The sequence below is a fragment of the Notamacropus eugenii genome, chromosome 2, assembly GCF_028372415.1.
Source record: "Notamacropus eugenii isolate mMacEug1 chromosome 2, mMacEug1.pri_v2, whole genome shotgun sequence".
NCBI classification, from domain to species: Eukaryota; Metazoa; Chordata; class Mammalia; order Diprotodontia; family Macropodidae; genus Notamacropus; species Notamacropus eugenii.
The window spans coordinates 316,870,757-316,894,085 of NC_092873.1; the positions used below are offsets into that span (position 1 = coordinate 316,870,757).

Sequence of the window (23,329 nt, forward strand, 5' to 3'; positions counted from 1 at the left end):
AGATAATAAATTGCCTATTTTCCCCTATGGGGGAAAAGTCCTTCACTGAAATTCTCCTTTGTGTCATGACAGTGCTATGATAATGAAGTTCAGGGCGTGGCAGATCCTATCAAACTGAAAAAGCTTCAAGTGCAGTTCCTCTATTTGTCTCTTATCTGAAGAACTCTGCCTAGCTAAGTGTCCAGAAGATCACTATAGACATTTGACAGCAGATGGGGAAATTTTTTTAAGCTATGGCAACTCAGAGGAATATACAGCAAGGTGTAAAGAAGCTATTCTCAAATTTCTTGTTATCAGGACTCCTTTACACTTTTATTTTTGAGAGGTAAGTGAGGTTAAGTGACTTGCCTCTGGTCACACAGCTAGTTAGTATCTGAGGCCAGATTTGAACTCAGGTCCTTCTGACTCCAAAACCATTGGCTCTGTCCACTCTACCACTTAGCTGCCCCATGGATCCTTTTTCACTTACAAATTATTGAACCCCTCCTCCGTCCAAAAGAACTTTGGGCTTTAGACAGATAGATAGAAATACAGAAATAGAAAGGTGATAGAGAGCTAGAGATGTAGATATCCATAAATAGAGTTTTAAATTTATAGATTTGTGTCTTAGTATTATTGGGAAAATAGTTTTGTCATTATGTATCCCCTGAAAGCATTTCAAGGACCTTCAAGGGTCCTTGGATCATATTTTGAGGAAACACTGGTATAGTAAATGAGTGATAAACTTGGAAGCAGAAAGATTCAGGTTCAAATCTTGCCTCAGAGAAGTTCTCTCTGGCCCTGTAATTGAGGATAAGTCACTTAACCTCTCAGGCCTCAGTTTTCCTATCCATAAAATGAGTATCTAACTCACAGAGTTGCTGTGAGGATTACATGAGATAATGTAGGCAAACTTTAAAGTGCTGAATAAGTTAAAGCTATAATAATACTGAGTAGATAGAGTTGCAGGACCAGGAGTCAGAAATACTCATCTTTCTGAATTCAAATCTAGCCACAGACACTTAATAGCTTCGTGAACCTGGAAGTCACTCAACTTTCTGACTCAGCTTCCTCATCTGTAGTAAGAGCTGGAGAAGGACATGTCAAACTATTCTAGTATCTTTGCCAAGAAAACCCCAAATGGGGTCACCAAGAATTGGACGTGTCAGAAAAGACTGAAAAACAACACAATAATACTGTAGTTTGAAGGAAAGACAAAGGATTTGATTTTGCAGCCCACATTCATGGTTTTGGGAATAACAGTACAGTTGCCCATACTTCTCTCACCTTAAACTTCTTGTAAACATCTCCTTCCTTTCTTCTTAGCCTCCAGAACGAAGCTTCAGGTATGGAACATAAAGGCCTTTCACTAAAGAAATGATAGGACTTCCAGGGTGCATTGTTACCTTCTAATTAGAAGGGCAGATAGGCCTCCACAGGGAATCATAATTAAGTGTGTGCTGTGTAATCCAGGGTCTCCCCAAAACCCTTTCAGGGACTCAAGACCCAAACTTTTTAACAATAATAGAATATTCTTTCCTTTTCTAACTACATATTTGTATGAGACCACATTTTTTTTTTATACTTCAACTCAGACAACCCAGTTTGGATTCAGAAGCAGATCCAATTTTCTTCTTTTAAGGCATACATTAAAGAGATTTTCAGTAGTATGTAAAATAATACTATTCTCACTTGTTTGTTCTAGAAAATATACTTATTTCCCCATAAAAATGTTATTTATATTAACATGTTATAAGTTTGTTATTATTCTAAATGAGTTAATAAGTATTTTAAAAAATTGTTTTAATTTTCAATATGGTATTTGTTGATAGGTATAATTTGAGTAGCATAAAGGGGTCTTCAGTTTTTAAGAGTATAAAGGAGTCCTGAAACCCTCTGCTCTAGGATGGGAAAAAAGGAATTCATCTTCTAATTGGCAGCTATTTTCACAAAGCATTGTAATGAAGCTCCTTGCATTACTTACTTCACATAGTTCATAGACTCTTAATTAAAAGGGCTCTTGGAGGAATCAGCTAGCTCCAAACCTTTCAGTTCTTACAGAGGAGGAAGCAAGTCCAGTGAGGGAAAATAGCTTGTCACTCAGTGGCAAAAGCAGGCTTTCTGACTCCTAATCCAGTATTCTTCGCATTGTTCTTTCTATCACAAATAAATTATGAAAGATTGCATGTGTGTATATGCGTATGAGTATAGTCAACTAGTCCATCCTATTCATTTTATAATTCAAGAAAATGAGGCCTAGGATTTGCCCATTTACCCAGGTAGTAAAAATCATAGTTGGGAAAAGGTAAAGGTGTGTAGATGGAGTAAAAGTCTTATTTAAAAGAGCCTACATACTTTTCACAAGTAATGTGGTGGGTCACTTCCCTCCCCAATTTATATCAACTGAAGAGGGAAGTGACATGATTACATCTGCATTTTAGGAAAATCAGTTTAGTGGCTGCATGGAAGTTGGCTTGAAGTGGGAAGAGAGTTGAGGCAGGCAAAAAAATCCCTGCAGATATACACACATGCATACATACATACATACATACATGTAAATTGTGTGGCTTGGAGTCTCATAGAGTGACCTCGTGGGTCACTAAAGGTAATGTAGATGCAAGTAGAGGTATTTGTGTGAAAATAATTGAAAGAATCTTGGATTAATAGTCAGATACCTTGATTTCTGGTCCTGTCTCCTCTCTTATTAAAACATACTTCATACATATAGAAATAATCTTCCTGACCATGGCCTGCCCATGCCACGAGAACCTTGATCTTGCCTACCAATTAAAACAAAAAGTAAGGTTGCCACCATTAGAACATTTTCCTGGGACTTGACATACTTCCCTAAAGGGAAAAGTGTGGAAAGGAAGTCTGGAAAGGACCATAGCATAGAGAATATTTATGTCTTTAACGTTTTCATTTGAACTGAATTTCAGGTTTTAAAAATGCCTCCACATTACATGCTATGTACCTGTGGGCTGAAGGGGCAGCGGTCAGTGCTTCTTGGGGTTACTAGTCAAGTGATTAGCTTTAAACAGAGTTTAGAGGGAGGTAGGCCAGAATTTCACTGGGTGAGATGCAGCTGTGGAGAATTAAGTGCAAAGTCTCACTGGGAATAAAGAATTACAGGTAGCTTACTTAACAGTGGAGTCCATGAATCTTTTGTAAAATACCTATCCTTCATGATGGAAGCTTTCCTCTTATTCTTTTCCTATCTGGAGGGTACCATTGTGCCCCTTGGGTATCTGCCTTTTATCTCACACAGCAATTCAGATCACTCCATGAATAATTCTTGTTTAATGCTACTTAGAATGTTCTTTGCATATGGTAGTTACTTAATAAATCTCTTAAAGTAAGTGAAGGAATTTGCATGGTGGCATATTTTCTTAGGATTTGTGTATGGCCATTTGGGTGGGGGACAGGAATTGGCTAAGAGTGTTGGCTGATTTACAAAACCTGGAAGCTGATTTATAGATATGGTCCTAGAGTGGGGCTGGTCAACTGCTGCCTCAGGGTTAGCCCTCTGGCTAAAACTAAGAATGGTTTTTATGCGTTACAGTAAGTATGTAAAAAATCCCCACCAATCTTAGCTCTCTACTCTTGGGACGGCTACTTATATGCTAGTCAGTTCTTCTGATAAATGTAGGTAGCCATGAAATCTTAAGCTTATAAACCAGTGGCAGTAATATCAATCAACCAATAACCATTTATTGAGTATTTGCTATGGCTTGATACTGTGCTGAAAGTTAGGGTTAAAAAAAGAGGCAAAATACAGCCTGCCTTCAAAGAGTTTACAGTCTAAAGAGTGTGACAACATGCAAATTTTTACAAAGCAAGCTAAATTCAAGGTAAATAGGAAATAATAAAGGGAAGGCACTAGAAGGTGATAGAAACTCCTTTTGGGTACACATGTAACTGGCAATGCAGAGGCTCCCATGGTCTGTTGGTTGTCATCCAAACAACATTGTTTTTCAGGATTTCATAATCAGATTCTAAAATCTCAGTTCGGTGTCTTGCTTTCTGCCAAGTTCTCAGACAGGTATATTCAGACAGATAAATATATTCTGCAACTTCTCTGCTCATCTTAGACATTTGAAAAGACTGACGCGCCAGTTCCTGAACCCACCAATCTGATCATTATGCTGTCTCCATGGCAGATCCTGACAAGGACTGGCCTTTCGGTTGGAAATGATGGATTTCTTTTTGTAAGGTAAAGAAGAAATTGTTTATGTAGATTTTTACAAAAAGTTTCTGTACGTAGTATATGTTCTGTACCTATCTCCCAAATCCTACTTGCACTGAATGGTTGGGTATGAGGAGAATGAGTGCTACTTATCCCCCCAGTCCAGCGGTATTTATGAGGGGGTGGGGAGATGATTTTTCTCTAGCAATGTAGCTCATGATCTCCCATAGGTGTGCTTCTCATGTTAATTATTACTTGATATCAGTTAGCCAAAGGGACTTATGTAACCGTTAGAAACTAAGGATTTTACTACAGTGGTAGAGCTGGGACCAGTATCCCTCCTCAGACATTCCTACTAGTACATACAGAGTCCAAGAAAAATGGGCACAAGCTTAGAGGACATGTGACAAGGGGTGGGATAATTCATAGATCTTGGAAATCCTTTTGTTAGATTTCTTAAGATGATCTCCTTACGTATTGCGTAGCTTTTTGGCTTGACTCTTTGTAGAGTCTTGAATCTGTTTTCCTCATTTCATTTGGTCTGTCCTTGGTTCCTGATCTTGATACTGAAATTGCCATCAGCTATTCTGGGAATATTGGTAGGGTGATGGGGAAGAAGAAAGGTCCCCAAATCCTCTGGTCCTGAGAAATTCTTGTGGTCTCCTTCCAGCCAAGGGAGGCGAGAGAGGAGACTTGAGAAGGAAACCAAGGCCAAAGTTTTTAGGTAGGACATTCTCCTCTCTAGGCACCTAGTATCTCCTGTCCAAATTGGCTCTATATTTTGTAGAAGACTCACATGGTATGACCAAATTTCCTCAGCCAATCTAAAGCTTTCTTTACATTATCACTCCAGATGAGCAAAGCCTTGTTTGGAGTTAGACTCAGGTCTGTAAAGAAGAATTTTAATCTGGTTAAGATAGGAGTTTAGTTTAGCATTTTGACAATTTTAGCGGGGTGGGGTGGTTTAATGGATTTACTCATGCAACCCCCATCCTTATACAGAACAAGTATGACAGAGAACACAAATTCTATACTTGGTCTCTGATCTAAAGGTAGAATCATCGCAGGATTTTAGATTTAGTAGGGACCTCAAATCCATCTACTATACTCATATCCTGAAAGAAATCTCCACTATTACATATCTGATAAGTAGTCATCTAGGGAGCTCATTACCTTTCAAGATAGCCTCTTCTACTTTGAAGGGATAACTCTTTTTAAATTTATGGAATAAAACAAGTATATTCATAGTATAGCATAATAAAGAAGATGATTACACATCAAAATGTAAACCTGCCATGTACAACTTGCCATTCCTTTCAAATATACAACAAAATTACCAAGTATCAGGATAACTCTTAATTGTTAGGATGCTGCCTTTTTATATCACCTAGCTCCACCTTCTGGGATCAAATAAAAGAAGTTTCTCCCCTCTTTCTCTGTAATAGCCCTTCAGATTCTTGAAGTTTTCCTTTTCAGGTTTAAAAACCCCACTTCTTTCAACCAGTCTTCAGATGACATGAACTCAAGACCTGTCACCATCCTGATGGTTTTCTTTTGGAAATTCTAATCAGTGCTCTTTCTGAATTGTGTCCCTAACGGAAAATAATGCTGCAGATGTAGTCTGACCAGGGCAGAATTTACAGAAACCATCACCGCCTCTCTAAACGCAGTTTAAGATCATGTTAGCTAGGTTTGGCCACCATATCACATTACTGTCTCATAGAGATCGAAATCCAATAAAATCCCCTTCGCTTTTTTTTGGTACAGACTGCAACCATCTCCCATCTTATAAAGACAATTTTGTAAAATTGCCAAACTGGTCAACCAAATTCTACTTCTGACTATTAATAGCTTTGTAAGCTATGAGCCTCAGTTTCTTGGTGCAAAATAAAGAAAATAATACCTATAATACATACTTCACTCAGTTGTTATAAGAATCAATTGAGAATGTATATAAAATATGCTTCCAGTTTTAAAGGATTATATATATTCCAGTTATTATCTATTGCTATTGCTAACTATAAATTGCTTTCTTCACAGAAATCTTGTGGGGTAGGCAGTTAAAAATGTTTATGTCCATTTTAGAAGTGAGGAACCTGAATCAGCTTTCAGTAAGTGTAAGAAAGAAAACCATGCCAGTTTTATAATGTTTAGTCCAATGCCTTTAGGGATAAAAATTAGGGAAAGAGGTAAGATTAGTTTAGGTCTGGCCAAAACTCTGTACCCCCAACCACCAAAGAGAAATAGGAACAATTGCTTTGTCCCCTTTCTTATGGGCTGTACTTTGTGATTTATTTTCATCTCTTTGTAATCTGAACTTGAAGGGGGTTAGGAAGAGGGTAGGAAAATACAGATTCTATTCCAGGTTCAGAAATACTAGTTTAGAATATTAGAAGGGCAAGAATTAAATTATTCAAGGGAAAGAGTGGATGGTGAGTATGGAGAGAGAGGGGGGAATAGAAAAAACTTGATTCATAGCAGTCATTCCTCCCTGGTGGCCTCACCCATTCACTTTCCCTGCCTGTTTTTTAGCCAGCACTGCTTTTGTCTTAGTAGTAGTAGCCATTTGATAAACGCTTATTGAGTTGAATGACATCTTCCTTCACCCTGTGGTAGTTACTCCCTAAATTTTTAATGACCATCAAGTTTCATAAAGGAAGACTGCACAGCCTATTGAAAAAATACAAGTATGTGAGGACATCACCTAGTTCCATTGCTATCCTTGGTACTATGTTGTTTACTAAATTGCATTAGCCCAGGGAATACCTTGTGAGGAGGAATGCAGTACCAGCCTAGCAGGCTTTTCAGGGTTTCCCTCCTCCATCAAGCTGACTTCCCTAGGCCTCAACTGAACTTCAAATTCCTAGGCTTCATGAAGCTTCTCTAGTAAACAGCAAAGTAAGCCTTTCCTTCTGATGCCTGTAGCAACTGCCCAAGAGGCTTGTGATATACTAAGTGGATAGACATTTCATTAGAAACCAGAAAAGAATGTAGTCATGATATGAGTTGTCTGTCAGCTTGTGCATTAATGACTCAGAAATGTTTCTTTAAAAAGCATTTTGGCTGATGGGGCTGACTGATATCTGGTAATAATGTGTTAGGTTGGTTTGGCTCACCTGTGTTTGTACTGGAAAGAAGGAAAAAACCTTTTAAAAAAAACAATCACCTTCTTTACATCACTGATGTAGTTACAAGGAGTTAAGAATCAAGGAAACCTGCTTTTAAGACCCAGCCATGTCATTGCCTAACTATGTCTTCTTAGGCAAGACACAACCTCTTTTTGCCTGCTTCATCTACTATAACATGAAAGCTCAGACTAAATCATTTCCTAAAGCTCTAATACTCTAAAATTTTATCATTAAGTCATATAACCTCTGTCAGCCTCAGTTTCCTCAACTGTAACATGAGAATAATTAGAGCACTTAACTCAGAGTTGTGAGGATTTAATGGGGTAATATTTGTAAAAGTATTTAGCTCAGTGCTTGACACAGGGTAGATCGCTTAGTAAATGGTGATTTTATTCCTTTCTCAACAAGTAAGTCAAACATCCCCAACATCCTTAAATATTGTGGGAATAGCGATCACAGAAAAAGGTGGCATCTCTTAATTAAAATGATACGAAGTTAGGGTAAAGTAACTAAAAGAGAACGATGTCTGGTGACTTTTAAGGGCTTAAAAGTCAAACTCGGGAAAGAGATTATACTTGTGCATGCACCTCTGTCCACACTTATTCCATGCAGTTGATAACATCTCATTTATACACTACTTTATCATTGACGAAATAAGTACAAATATTATTCTCATTTTTGTTTTGCATCTTGATTTCATTGGTGTAGAGAAGTTGAGGAGGAAAAATCCTCTACTAATGCAGACTGGCAAATATTTATGAAACATATTTTTAGAGAGCTGACAAATGAAGTGACTTTGCTCAGGGTCAAAAAGTCAGTATGCGGCAGAGGTAAGATTTGAAGGTAGTTCTTTCTCTTTCACCTTCCCTGATTCAGAGGCCTAATATCATTTTACAAGAAAGAGGGTGACTTGCCTAGTTATCCACATAGTGATACTGTTAATAGCCATTCCCCCAACACTGATCTTCTGGTACCGAATCATAATCACAATCCAAGGGCTGATAGGATAGCTTTCAATGGAAGTTATAACATGATATGGTACCTGACTGGCCCCATCCTACCTTTTCAGACTTATTGGTCGTTATTTTCTTTCACTCTTATGTTTCAGCCAAACTGAGGAGATTTAAACAAGAATAAGAGGAGATGAGGTGATATGGTCCATGCTAGCTATCTTCAGGTATTTGAAACTTTCAGATGGAACAGGGATGAGATTTGTTCCACCTGATTCCAGAGAGCAGAACTGGAAGCAACTGATGGAAATTGGAGAGAGGCAGATTTTGGATAGATGTAAGGAAAGATGTCTTAAAAGCTATTCAAAAGTGAAAATGTACTACAAAGATGAGACCATCACTTGACAGGTATATTGTCAAACAGATCATGGATTTGATGAGATTGCTGCTGAAGTTCTTTCACACTTTGAGATTCTATGGCTAAATAGATAGACATTTTCTAACTTACGGTTTTGCATTTGAGAAAAAGAGAGTGGTTTCTGGTGCTAGTGGTAAAGAAAGTGAGGTGCCATTCATCCTTTGTCTACCAAACTTATTGCTTTGTTCCCCTAAAAATAACATTGTTGGGCTCCCAGTGAGAAGCACCATCTTCATCACTGCTCCCACACACCCCTTAGCTACAGGAAAACTCTGAACCTTATGATTTCGGGCCTAAAATGAACAACATGTGATTCCTTCTCTGAATAAGATTTTTCAGGATCTGGGCTCCTTATCCTTTTCCCTCCTGCTGTGCCTTCAGATTTCACAGCTCATTGCCACAGGTACTACTTAACATAGGCAAACAGGAAGAGTTAAGAGAGAGATGAAACTCAAATGTATCTGTTCCCCTGCTTGTTAATAGAAATTCTAAAGGCTTAATACAGAGGAGAGGGAATCATTTTGTTAAAATGAAGCTTTGTTGGATATCAATAGATTTTAACCTCCAATTTATTACCTGAATTTCTTTTAATGATGCACTAGTGGGCCATGTGTCCTTTTGTTCCTTTAAGTCAAAAACTAGGGTCTGGACAGGAAATTTCATTGCCAGAGATATTTTAGTAATGCAGAAGGGACCGAGCGCTTTCTTCAATATACTTCCCTCTCCAGTCCTCCTACCTGAACATATAAAGTTTCATCTCCCTGACTCTCTCAACTTTTGAAGGGGCAACTCAGTCTGGAGGCAGACTGCCCACTGAGGCAGGGGTTATAGATGGCCATAGCCCATAAGATACCACTTTTAGGAGGCCAGGCCATGTGAATTCTCAGAAGTCTATTCTTTCTTTCTTAAGAAAATGTTTTAAAAAAGAATCTCCTTATGACAAAGAGAAATAGTTAGGCATGACACAATGACCACATATGGCAGTATATACAGGACACTCCCTCCCTCTAGGACTTAGCATATATATTCAGGACTTAATGAGGATACTCAACCTGCTTAACCCACAACAACTCAGAACTCTCAAGCTCCGGTGACCCCCCCAGCCTCAACCCCTCTAGTAGTAGAGATTTAAAGACATGCACTACCACTGCCAAGCTTTTTCTTTCATTTTCTTAAATGGGAAGAGTAGAAAACTTTCTTTTAATAAAACTATTTCATTTGTTAAGTTTCCCACTTTCTTAGTAAAACCTTTAACACTTATTTTTTTTTAAAATTGAGTTCCAAATTCTTTCCCTCCCCCCTTAAGAAGACAAATAATTTTATATAGATTATACACATGAAGTCATGCAAAACATGTTTCCGTATTGGCCATGTTGCCAAAATACACACACATAAACAAAAAAAATAAAGTTTAAAAATATACTTTAATGTGAATTTGGAGTTCATCAGCTCTCTCTTCTGGAGATAGGTAGCATTTTTCATCATGGTCCTTTGGAATTGTCTTGATCAGAGTAGCTAAGTCTTTCACAGATAATCATCATCTGTTACTGTATACAATGTTCACTTTGCATGAGTTCATGTAAGGCTAACCAGGTTTTTCTGAAAGTATCCTGCTCATCATCTCTTACAGCACAATAATATCCCATCATAATCATATTCCACAACTTATTTAACCAGTTCCCAATTGATGGCCACCCCTTCAGTTTCCAATTCTTTGCCACCATAAAAAGAGCTGTCATAAATATTTTTGTACAAATAGATCCTTTTCCCTCTTCTTTGGAGACATACACCTACTAGTAGTATTTCTGGACCAAAGGTTATATAGTTTTAAAGACTTTTGAGCATAGTTCCAAACTACTCTCCAGAACAGCTGGATCAATTCACAATTCCACCAACAGTGCATCAGTGTACCAATTTTTCCACATCTCCTATGACATTTGTCATTTTCCTTTCTTGTTATATTAGCCAACCTGATAGGTGTCTGATGGTGTCTCAGAGTTGTTTCATATCCTTTGACCAAATTTCAGTTTTGGAATGTCTCTCTGCTTCATTAGTGATAGCACAATAGTACTCCATCACAATCATACTGCACAATTTGTTCAGCTATTCCCTTGATTTCTAATTCTTTGCCACCACAAAAAGAAGTGCTATAAATATTTTTGTACGTCTAGGTTCTTTTCCTTTTTTTTTTAATATCTTTGGGATACAGACCTAGTAGTGGGTCTGTAGTGACTCAGAACATTTTCTCATATGACTATAGCTAACTTTGATTTCCTCTTGTGAAAAATACCTGTTCATATCCTTTGATCCTTTGAGCAAGTGGGAAATGGCTCTTATTTTTATAAATTTGACCTAGTTCCCTATATATTTGAGAAATGGCTCCTTTATCAGAGCAACTTACTATAATTATAAATAAATAAACACACACACACACACACATATAATTTCATTGGCTAAGGTACTTTTTAACAAAATGTAGTTTCCCTAATTTTCTTTTTTAAGTGTTTATTTTTGCTTTTGCTTCATCTGCTTTATAACAGCTAAAGTATAACAGATTTTGCTCTAGACCCTTATTTTAACTCTGTATGTGTCTTTCTGTTTCAAGTGTGTCTTTTGTAAACAACATATTATTGGAATCTAGTTTCTAATCCATTCTACTTCCATTTTATGGGGAGCTCATCCCATTTATATTCACATTTATTAGTACTGTATATTTCCCTTCATTCCATTTCTCTCTCATCCTCCCTCAAAAACCTGTTTTGCTTCTGACCTTAATTTGCCCTCCCTTTTATCATTCCCCCCTACAATATCTGTTATCCTTTTCTCCTCTCTTCCTGTTTCCCTGTTGAGTAAGATAGATTTCTCTACCCAAATGAATTTATGTGTGTATGCGTGCATATGTGTGTGTGTATGTATGCGTGCGCACGTGTGTGCGTGTGTGTGTGTGTGTGTGTGTGTGTGTGTACTGGTGTAGTCTAACATCTTTGAACCAGTTCTGATGACAGTGAGGTTCAAACATTCCCCCCACATCTCCTATTTCCCCCTCCACTGTAAAATCTCCTCCTTTGCTTCTTTTATGTGAGAAATTTTTCCCCATTCTACCATCTTCCTTCTCCCTTCTTCTAGGGCATCCCCCTTCCTCATCTTTTCACTTCTTTTTTGAGATCATTCCAACATAATCCACTCATATTCATAGCCTCTGTTTATGTAGATTCCTTCTAACTGCCCTAATTAAAGTCCTTAGGAGTTACATGTATCATCTTTACATATAGGAATATAAACAGTTTAACCTTGTTGAATCTCTTGTTCTTGTTGTTGTTCAGTCATTTAGGTTGTGTCCAACTTTTTTTAGAAAAATAAATTAATTTTTAGTTTTCAACATTCACTTTGACAAGATTTTGAGCTTTTAAATTATCCCCTCTCTCTCCCCTGAGGGAGAGGAGGAAGAATCTGAAATTCTGAAATAGGCTATACATGTATGATCATATTAAACATATTTTCACAATTGGTATGTTATAAAAGAAGAATCAGAAAAAATAGGAAAAATCACAAGAAGAAAAAACAAAACATAAAAGAGAAAATAGTATGTTTCAATATGCATTTGGACTCCACAGTTCTTTCTCTGGATGTGGACAGCATTTTCCATCAGGAGTCTTTTGCAATAGATCATTGCATTTCTGAGAAGAGCTAAATCTAACAAAGTTGATCATCACACAGTATTGCTGTTACCATGTATAAAGTTCTCCTGGTTCTGCTCACTTCACTCAGCATCAGTTCATGTAACTCTTTCCAGGTTTTTCTGAAGTCGGCCTGCTCACTGTTTCTTATGGAACAATAGTATTCCATTACATTCACATACCACAACTTGTTCAGCCATTCCCCAGTTGATGGGCATCCCCGCAATTTCCAATTCTTTGCTACCACATAAAGAGCTGATACAAAATATTTTTTTTATATGTGGGTCCTTTTCCCTTTTTTTATGATCTCTTTGGGATACAGGACCTTGTCCAACTCTTTGTTACTCCATTTGGGGTTTTCTTGGCAAATTGAAGTGGTTTGCCATTTCCTTCTCTGGCTCATTTTACAAATGAGGAAACTGAGGAAAAGAGGGTTAAGTGACTGGCTCAGGGTTATCCAGTTATTAAGTCTCTGAGGTCCTGACTCCAGGTTTAGCACTGCACTACTTAGCTCTTATAATTACTCTTCTGTGTTTACCTTTTTATACTTCTCTTGAGTCTTGTGTTTGAATGTCATACTTTCTCTTCAACTCTGGTCTTTTCATCAGGAACTCTTGAAAGTCCTCTATTTCATTCAATATCCATTTTCTGCCTTGAAGGATTATACTCAGTTTTGCTGGGTAGGTTATACTTGGTTATAATCCTAGCTCCTTTGACTTCTGGAATATTCCACATCCTCTCTACTACTTTAATAATGTGGAAACTGCTAAATCTTGTGTTATCCTGACTGTGGCTTCATGATATAGGAATGGTTTCTCTCTGGCTACTTGGTATATTTTCTCCTTGACCTTGGAGCTGTGGAATTTAGGTATAATATTCCTGGGAGTTTTCATTTGGGAATCTCAGAAGGTAATTGATAGATTCTTTTAATTTGTTTTACCCTCTAGTTCTAAGATATTGGGGCAATTTTCCTTCTTGAAATATATCTAGGCTCACTTTTTGATCATGGCTTTCAGGTAGTCCAATAAATCTTAAATTTTTGTTCATTCATCTCAGTCAATTTTGATTCTTCATGACCCCACTTGGGGTTTTCTTAGCAAAGATACTGGAATGGTTTGTCATTTCCTTTTCCAGGTAATTTTACAGATGAGAAAACTGAGGCAAACTGGGTTAATTAGCCTACAGTCACACAGCTAGTTAGTATCTGATACAAGATTTGATCCCAGGAAGATGAGCCTTCCTGATTCCAGGCCTAGCACTGTTATCTACTATTCTTTTCCATCTGCCTTATTTTTAAATTATTTCTCCTGAATCTATTTTCCAGGTCAGTTATTTATCTGATGAAATATTTCACATTTTCTCCTATTTTTTTCATTCTTTTGAATTTGACTTTCATTCTTTTGACTTTGATTCTGTCTGTCTCATGGAGACATAGCTTTTATTTGCCCAACTCTAATTTTTAAGGAATTATTTTCTTCACTGAGCCTTTGTATCTCTTTTTTTCCATTTGGCCAGGAAAGAGGTTCCTGGATGTGGACAGCACAGGAAAAGGAAAGAGTTCCTTTCTTTAGTGCCTCTTTTTGTGCCTCTTTGACTGTTGGACCAATTTTGTTTTTTGAGGTGTTATTTTCTTCAGTATTTTTTGGTACCTCTTTTCCCAAGCTGTTAAGTCTCTTATCATAATTTTCTTTTGCCAGTTTTCCCTGTACCATGCTTATGTCTTTCTTTAACTTTTCCAGGAATTCTTTTTTTTTTAATATTTGAATTCTTGAATTCTATGTTTATTGTTTATTAAGACCAAAACTTTGAATGCATTTTCAAATTAAAAACTCTGATCATTTATGCGTAGCTTTTTAGGAACATGTCTAAGGGATAACTTAAATGCTGACATACTTCACATTATGCAACTAGGATGCTACTAATGACCAAGGTGACTTTTTTTTTTTTGGTTCCATAGGACTAGGTATTGTCCTCTGGTGCACAGGTACCACTCCTAATAATGTTAACACCTTATACTTATATGTTTCATATTTCCATATGTTTCATAACTCCACTACACAAAGGAAAGCTATTGAGTGATTATATGCTTTGTGCAACATGTAAATCCTTCATTAAAGACTTCTCATCATCTTGGCTTCCTCATATATTTGTGGAGGTGACCCTGGGTTCTTGAAGTCTATGTGAGAAGAATACAAATCTCATACAACAGATCAAGCTAATACTTTCAGAGTGTGGGTTATCAGTGAAATGAAGACCAGCCTGGCAAAATATGCATAGGCTTATAACCAGGTAATTGGTCCTTATGGATCACTGGCCCTCAAGAAAGTTCTTCCAGGAATTCTTGTTGGGCTTGGGTTCAATTAGCATTTTTCTTTGAGGTTTTTTCCCCAATTGTTTTCACACTGTTGCTTTGTTCTGAGTTTACATCTTGGTCTTCTCTGCCACCATTGTATCATTTTCTGGTCAAGTTTTTTTGTTGTTTTTTGTTAATTTTTTCCAGTCTATTTCTTGCTTTTGAACTTTATGGTAAAGTTGAGCTCTCCTAGGGATTGGAAGATACCATCCCAAGTTTCAGACTTTTTTTTGTACTGCTATTTTCAGAGCTATTTTGGAAAGTTTGCAAGCTTCTGGTGCTTCCAATGTGATGTAACGAAAGAGGTATGGTCCTGTTCTGTGCTCTGGCCATTACTAAGAAGGGCAATGCTCCACTGCATCCACAAGTGCTAGTGCTCCTCTTGACCCTGGCAAATAGTTCTCTGATTTCCTGAGTGCTTTCAAGAGCTAGCACTCCTCTTTGCCTTGGAACTGTTTCTGGGGCCCCTGCTCCCTTATGGCCAACCACAAGTGCTCCTCTCCACTTTAGAACTACAACCCAGAACTGCCTATGGGCAATAGAGTTGTCAATCAACACTAGCAGCACCAAGGAGTTCAAGTGAAGGGTCACTAGTAATTTCTTTCTGATCAATTGTCTGTCCTCTTACCTTTTCTGGGCTGAGAACTCCCAAAGCCTGCTACTACTTTCATCATTGCCTGCTGGGACTCCTACCCTCATGTCACAGACCTCTCTTGCTGACCTCCTGTAGGCTGAAAAAATGTCTTACTTTTAACCTTTTGTTGGCTCTGCCACGCCAAAATTTGTTTTGAGGAGTTTGGAGGGGAATGTGAGGGAAGTTCAGCTGGGTTTCTACCTGTATTCCATCTTCTGGAAAACTATTTCAAGCATTAATTTGTGAATTGTCACATGTGAATGGGCAGTCAGAGAGTTAAAAGTTATGAATCAAAAAGTATCAGAACCAGAAGGGAACTTGGAGACTTACTTTGTCCAGTTCCCTCTTTTTACAAAAGGGGATATTCAGATCCAAGGAAAGGAAGTAATTTTTATAAGGAATTACAGCTTATAAGTGGCAGAATATGTATATGTGGAATCCCTAATTTATCCAAGGTAGGAGTCACTGCTTTTTCCTTCAGTTCAGAAAACCTAGAGCCTTAACTTTTAAGCTAAGGAACTTTATCTTAGGTAGTATAAAGATGTGCCTTCTCTTATACTGATATAGAAAGGTATCTCATGCAAATATATAGTTATCATTAGTTCCCAGGAGTACCTATTTCTTTAAGCTTTTGTCTGCCACTACCATCCAGATAGGTACAGGAAGCATGCTTTAATGGAAAGACCATTAAGTTTGGAACCAAAAGATTTGGTTTCAAATCCTGACTCTTCCCTGTGAATATCATCTTGGACCAATCCCTTTGCCTCTCTAATTAGTTTTTTTATCTTTAAAATGGGGGAATTGGTCCAGATCAGAGGTTTGTAACTTTTTCTGGAGTCATGAACCCTTTTGACAATTTGGTGAAAATGAAGGCTCCCTTCTCAGAATGTTTTTCAAATGCATAAAATAAAATTCATGTGATTATAAAGAGAAACAATGTCTGTGAGTTTAGATTTGTTTATAGAGTTTCATTCTGGAATCATTTTTTGAAACATACGTGCTGGTTTATATAATTACATTAATAGTATTCTCAGTGAAATATTCATCAGAGCTATAGCACTTTGCCAGATAAACAAAAAAAAAAAACAACAAAAAAAACCAAACTCTACCTTTCAAAGTAATTTGAGAAGGTAGAAAGTTACTGAGAATTGTGGAAAGGAGGGAAAGTTTAACAGAGGAGGTGACCATTGAGCTTAAATGTGATTTTTAATTCTCATTATATTTTATGGGGTAAATAGGCTTTTGTGACCTGTCCTGGAAATTTAGTCACTATTTAATAACGTTGTTTTTATGGGAAACTACATTCCAAGTTCCAAATATTTGATTGATATACGAACTGTCAAAACAGAGCCTATTGGCAAGTTGCAGGCTGTCTTTTTCTTTTTCTCCTTTTTTTGACTTGGGGAAATCTAGGTCGTGTTTAACCTGCTTCTCTGTCATTTGCAGACCTTCATCTCAGGAGAGAGGAAAGGGGATGAGAATTAAAGAAGATAAAGGCAGAAGGAAAAATAGTAAAGTTACAAAAATGACCAAGAGAGATGGAGAAGACAGGATAATGAGCTATGTCTGGTATAATACCATATCCTACAGAAGACTAAAATGTTGAAAATGAAATCTTTCATGATCTTTTTAAAACAATGAAGAAGAATGTGTGAGGTTTTAGCAAAGAGGATTGGAGCAATGGAAGGAAAACTAGAAAAGGAGACTTGAGTGATTTAAAATCCCAGCACTGATTTTTAGTAGCTTACCTTATATGTCATTTGATATCTCCAGTCCACAGTTTCCTCTTCTGGAAATTGAAAGAGTTGTTGAGTAGGTGATCTCTAAGGTCCCTGCCAGCTCTAAATTCTGTTATGTTTTTCACTTGAAGACAGGCCTGGCTCACACATTGACTAATTCAATTCAACAAAATTTGTTTAGTACTAGTCTTTCAGAATTGGAGGGACAAAATGTGTGTGTGTGTGTGTGTGTGTGTGTGTGTGTGTGTGTGTGTGTGTGTGTGTGTGTGTGTGAGAGAGAGAGAGAGAGAGAGAGAGAGAGAGAGAGAGAGAGAGAGAAAGGAACAATGGGGAGGGGGAGAGAAAGGGAAATGGCTTAGGTAATGCCACCATGTAACAGGTGGCACTTGACCTGGAGAACAGACAGGATGCCAGTTAAGCTATAATGGAAAACTTATATATGACAGTAATAGGAACCATATTGTAGAGAGCTTTAAATGAATGGCAAACTGAGTATGTTTTTAGTTTATCCTCGAGATAATATGAAGCCACTGAAGATTTTTGAGTAGAGGAATGACATGGTCAGATCTGTGTTTTAGGAATATCAGTTTAGTAGCTGCGTGTGAAGACTGGATTACAAAGGTGAGAGACTGGAAGCAGAGATGCCAACTAGGCAGCTAGATGGTGCAGTAAATACATAGAGTGGATGATCAGGAAGACCTGAGTTCAAATTCAGCCTCATACAGGCACTCTCAGTTTCTTCATCTGTAAAATGAGTATAATAAATGGTACCTATATCACACAGGGTTATTGTGAGGACAAAATTAGTTAATACTTATAAAGAACTTTGCAAACTTTAATGTGTGGTATAAAAGTTAGCTTTTTAATAGTCTAAGTGAGAGGTTTGAATATAAATATATTAAATATAAAACCTCATTAAGGTTTTATAAGTGGAGAAACATTGGGAGAGATATTGTAACTCATAAGATATGAGAGGTGAGAGAGACGGAAGTCAAGAATGATTCAAAAATTGTGAACCTGGGTGACTAGAAGATTGATGATACCCATAACAGAAAAAGAAAGCTTCCTTTTAGAAAAATGACGAGGGTGGTATTAATATTAGCCTTACCTACTTCATAGGATTGTTGTGAGGAAAATGCTTTGCAAACATTAAGATGCTATACCAATGTGAGCTGGTGTTAATATACATACTGTAACGGGAAGGAGAAGGGGTCCTGTTCCACTGGTACTGAGTCTCCTAGGAATCTTGGGGACAGCATTTGAAGCAGTTAGCCCATTTATTGATCCCATTGTTAGAAAAAGTGCTGGGATTGGGAAGAGAATGTAACAGACAGAGAAGATGTCATTTTTACCCAAGATTTTAAGCCTTCTGTTTTGAGACAAACTCCCTGGAAGCAACAAACTGAAAAATCCATTTACAGGGAAAAAGTTAAAAAAAGCACTAATAAGTGTAGTAGGGACTGAAGTGAGAAGCACTTACTGTAGGGGTGCCAGCTCATCTGGGTCAGCTGTTCACTTTCTCTGGTGCTTCCACTTATAATTTGGAGCCTCTGAATAGGATTTCCCAAATAGCTAAAGGAAACCTGGGCTCTAATCCAACCTGGGAAGTGATTAGGAACTTCCCTTCCTAAATAACCATGTCCTAGTCAGTTTTTGACCCAGTGTCGTGCTGTTTTTTCCAGGGGTTCAGGCAGGGTGAATGTCACTATATCGGAGAGAGGCCTAACTAGACACTCAGGGAGACAAGCTTCAGGACTCTCCAAGGGCTCGTATACCCCAGGGCCCAGCAGGGAGCAGTATACACACTTCAGGGCAACTTCATAAGGATTCCACAAATGGGGAAAAGGAATTCCATCCAACTAGGAGCTGTGAGTTCGGGCTTTGCCACATATCCTCTCTAAGCATGTTCCCATTTTGCCTGTGGATGCTGTATGTGTGGGAGCATGTATCTCAGATTTTGAGGTGGAATGTTTTGTGTTAACTTTTTTACTATACCACCTTAGTAAATATCTTTCAGTGTAAATAGCTTTCAATGAAAGCTAATTAATTCTGGCTGGTTAATTGGTATCAATTGTATAAATCAGTGGAGAGCACTTGATTCCTGACCTCTAGAAACCTGAGGGAAGTAGTAGCTACTCCATGTGGATCTAACTTGCTAGGCAAATCTAAGTTGGGAAAGTAAGCCCATAATCTATGCTACATGGCTGTATATCTACAGCTATGTTAATAAACCAATCAGTTCTTAAGATATTCTTCTCTCAAATGATTTGAAAGATTTTGCCTTGTATTATTTATCCATATATATTAAAAGATGAATAATTCAAGGCCAAATATTTTGAATAATTTGAGAGAAAATTAAGACAACTTGCATGGTTTTCAGGCCTGATAATCACTATGGACACAAGACACCAGAATGTATAAGGTCTGTGTCCAATTAACCACCCCCACAAAACACCATAGCAACAAAGGTAATATTATTGTTCTCTAAAAAAACATTCACAGAATCATAGAGTCTTGGGGTTAGAAGGGAGCTCTCAGTCATCTAGGGCTGCCCATCCTTAAACAAGAATTCCCTCTATGACTCTGAAGAAGTGGTCATCTCTCCAGCCTTTGTTTATAAGGCTCCAATGAGAGGGATGGCCACTCTACCCTTGAGTAATTGTTAGGAATTTTTTCTTTACTCAAATCTAAATTTGCCTTTTTGCAGTCCTGCTTTGAGTCCACTCCTCCCCTCCCCACCTCTCCCTCCTCCCCTCCCCACCTCTCCCTTCCCCTCCTCTCTCCTCCCCATCCCACCCCATTCCCTACCTTGTTCCTCCTAATTATTCCATTTGGAGCTAAATCCCCTTCCATGTGACACTCATTTAAGTACTTAAAAGTACTGTTTTCTAGCCTTTTCTTCAGACAAAAATATCCCTGGTGGTTTCAAAGCATTGCATGAGCTTCAGAACCTTTACCATCCTGATCACCCTTTTTTGAATGCCCTCTGGCTTATCAATGGTTCTCCCTAAATCTGCAGAACTGAGCACAAATACTTCAGCTTGGTCTGACCCAGGCAGGATATAGTAGGACTTTCACCTTTCTTGGTCTGTATGTTACATATCTATTAATGTAGCCTAAGATTGTATTAATATTTTTAGCTTCTATGTTACAATTTTTTGTTGTTGCATTACAACAAACCCCACATAGCATATTCCTCACTGTACAGTCATTGCTGTTTATTTCCCAGAGACTCTTTCTCAAATAGGAAGCCACAGATTCTGGGCAATTATTTCTTATAATTATTTTAGGGCATATTCCTCACCCTCCCATTTTTGCTGTTCACTTCTTATAGATCATTTCTCGAATGGGAAGTGTGGGCAATTATTTCTTATACTAATCCTAGCTCTGTTTCATAGGAAACATACATATGAACTCCCCTTAGGGGAATGGGGGTGGACAAATTGCACTTGGATTCCTTGGAAGCAGAGAGGTGAGGAGGAACCTGGCTCTGCCCAGTGCTCAGGTTTGAAGGGACGTACCAAAGGGCCCATCTGCCTGTCCCCTTCTGTAGACAGGAATTGTGCAAAGCAAACCAATCTAAACTGATGGCTTGGGGTTCCTTGGCTGCAGCAGTAAAGCCCAACACTAATCTCCAAGCAAAAATGTGGAAACCATTAGCCAAAATGAAAAGACATAAATCAGGAAGAGGCTTATGGCAGAGAGGAAAACAGTTCTTCTCCAGAGTGTGATCCTAGTTGTTGCACAAGAATCTGTGTGAGTCACCACACTGAGCCAGTGGAACAGGGGGAGGGTGACAAGTAATGGGAGGGACCAAGATTCAGGGGAGCTGGGGTTTTGGGGAGGTGGGGGGGAGTGCTGAGGAGGGCAGATACTGCAGAAACAGCTGTAGGTTCATAAGCAACCATACTTTATCAGCAGTCTGAAGGAGGGAGAACCTAAAATATCACTCTTTTTCCCTCCCTTTCTGGAAATGTTTCAAAAGTCATGTTACCAAGTGAAGAAAACAGGAAGAAATCACCCTTAACAGCTAATAGGTCAGCCCTCACATTCAGCAGCTGTGTGTCCAGTAAGTCGTCTGGAGCCCTGACAGAACAAAGAGGGAAAAACAGAGTACTTCGTGCATGCTCATTTACCCTGCCCTGTCTCCCCTTCCCCATTCTCCCTCCCTGAGCTCCTTCTGGGCTCCAACAAACAGGAAAGACCCAATTAATGTCAACAAGCCCATTTGTCTCTGGGCCAGCTCCCCATCCCCATCACTAATAACCTTTCATCCTTTCCTTCCTCTCTGACTATTATGTACTCCCTGCCCCCTCCAGGATAAAAGTACCATGACCCCTGCCTCAACTGTTCTGTGCATGGAGAGAGTGGGGTGGAGTGTATTTTTTTTATACTGACTATTATTGCTTCCTCGCTAATTATAATTCCACACTTCAGTTCCATTATTCAGTCTGTATTTAATACAAAGTCTAGATTCTGTGACTGATAAAAAAGATGTGTAAGACTGTCCCAACTCAATCTCTCAGAACTTCAGTATCCTCATCTGTAAAATGGGGATGAATAATATTTACAACGTTGACTTCAAAGGGTTATTGTGACAAAAGCCCTTGATAAGCTTAACATCTAATATGTCAATGGATACGTGATCTTATTGATTGATTGATTCCTCTGATAATTCAAATTGTTTTTTATTCATGCCTGTTCATCTATTCAACTCATCCTTCCACAAATCTGCCAGGGAGGTGGGGTAGGGGGAGAGGAATTCCGTTCACAGTGGGAGGGCTTCATAAAATTCTCTTTCAAATGTACATACAGAGGTATCATGCAAACTTGAAGCTCTATAGAAATATAATTGCTGTTACAGTTATTAAACCACATATACACCTTAATTTTCTGTTGTTTCCCCAAATGTAAGAACCTTATCCAATAACCAAGGGAGTTAGCATGCTACTAGAAAGACTTGACCACACCTGTATTGACATTCTTGCTATAAATGAAGCCAGAAGACAAAGAATTTGTGGCTAAATGGAAAAATGCTTATAGGTTCTGCTTGGAGAGGCAAATAAAATAGTACTTGGTGAGACTGATTTTGTCATGCACCCAAAGGCAGTAAGGAAAATAATTTCATATAGTTGAGTATATTTTCTTTTTTTTTTAAATTCTCAAGATACATTAAAAAAAAAAAAGCCTCCAAGAGAGTAATTACAGCTTATATGCCAACATCTATTGCAGAGTTTGAAAAAGTAGACAAACTTTATGAAAAACTTAATATGTTCTTCCAAACAAAGTTGAGTGTCAGTGTTTAGGTTATACGTCGATACTCAGTGACTTCAGTGGGAAGATGGGCACAGGCAAGTATTTAGAAAAATAAGTTGGAAAATATGATTCTGGGTTAAGAAGCTAAAGGGGGCCAAAGGTTTGCAGGACCACTCAGAAACTTCAATGTTGATTATCATAAATGTTTTATTCCAGATGATACAGAAGGTTCTAGACATACTAATAAAAGTCACTCAACTAATTATTTGTTTATTTTTGGCATTCCTTTTTAAAAATATTTGAATTATAAATTCTCTCTCCCTATCCCTCCTTCACCCATTGAGAAGGCAAGCAATATGATATCAATTATACATGAAGGATCATGTTTAGTCATATTGAAAAAAAGAAAAAAGAAACACAAAATGAAAAAAGTATATTCAGAGTTCAGAACTTTCTCTAGAGGTAGATAGCACAACTTGTTCAGGCATTCTCCAATTGATGGGCATTTCCAGAACTATACATGGTAAATACTGAAAAACAATAGCAAAATGAAACATGAGTATTTCTGAACAGATAAGAAACAACTAGTAAACAATGTGGGAGTAATTTCTGAATTGGCAATCTAACTTAGACAACAAGCCAATTAGAACAAAGGCAAAAATCAGTACTAGGAGATGAGACAGAGTTCTTTTAATCTGACCTATTCAGATAAACTACTGAAGCTGAAATATGGGAAACAGATAAAGGAAAAGATATTGACTTGTAATCATCATAATTTCCTTCAGATATTGAACCAATGTAACTGACACAATGAAAAAGACTGAAAGACACCAGAAGACACCTTAGCAAGGAAATGATTGACTGTCTTGGCAAGACATGGCAGCTAATGTTAACAATGATTTAGAATATAAATTCATTTGAAAAGTGCTATGGAAGAGAGGCAGCATCAGGTAAGTCACAGTTTAAGTCAGTAGGATAAGTCTTCAGAAAGCTTGGTGTATTACCCAAA

General features: G+C 37.9%; 1 protein-coding gene across 5 annotated transcripts in view; it reads left to right on the forward strand.

Annotated features, from left to right (window-relative positions):
* Positions 1-23,329, forward strand: part of GAS7 (growth arrest specific 7) — a 282,359-nt gene that overhangs the window by 26,920 nt on the left and 232,110 nt on the right. Inside the window, exon 1 of one of the 5 annotated variants that reach the window (XM_072645092.1) lies at positions 23,177-23,270. The exons of the other annotated variants lie outside the window; for them this stretch is intronic. Within the exon in view, the coding sequence (XP_072501193.1) occupies positions 23,250-23,270 (21 nt within the window). The 5' untranslated portion in view covers positions 23,177-23,249. Of the gene's footprint in view, positions 1-23,176; positions 23,271-23,329 lie in introns of those variants that run through there. 5 annotated transcript variants of the gene reach the window in all.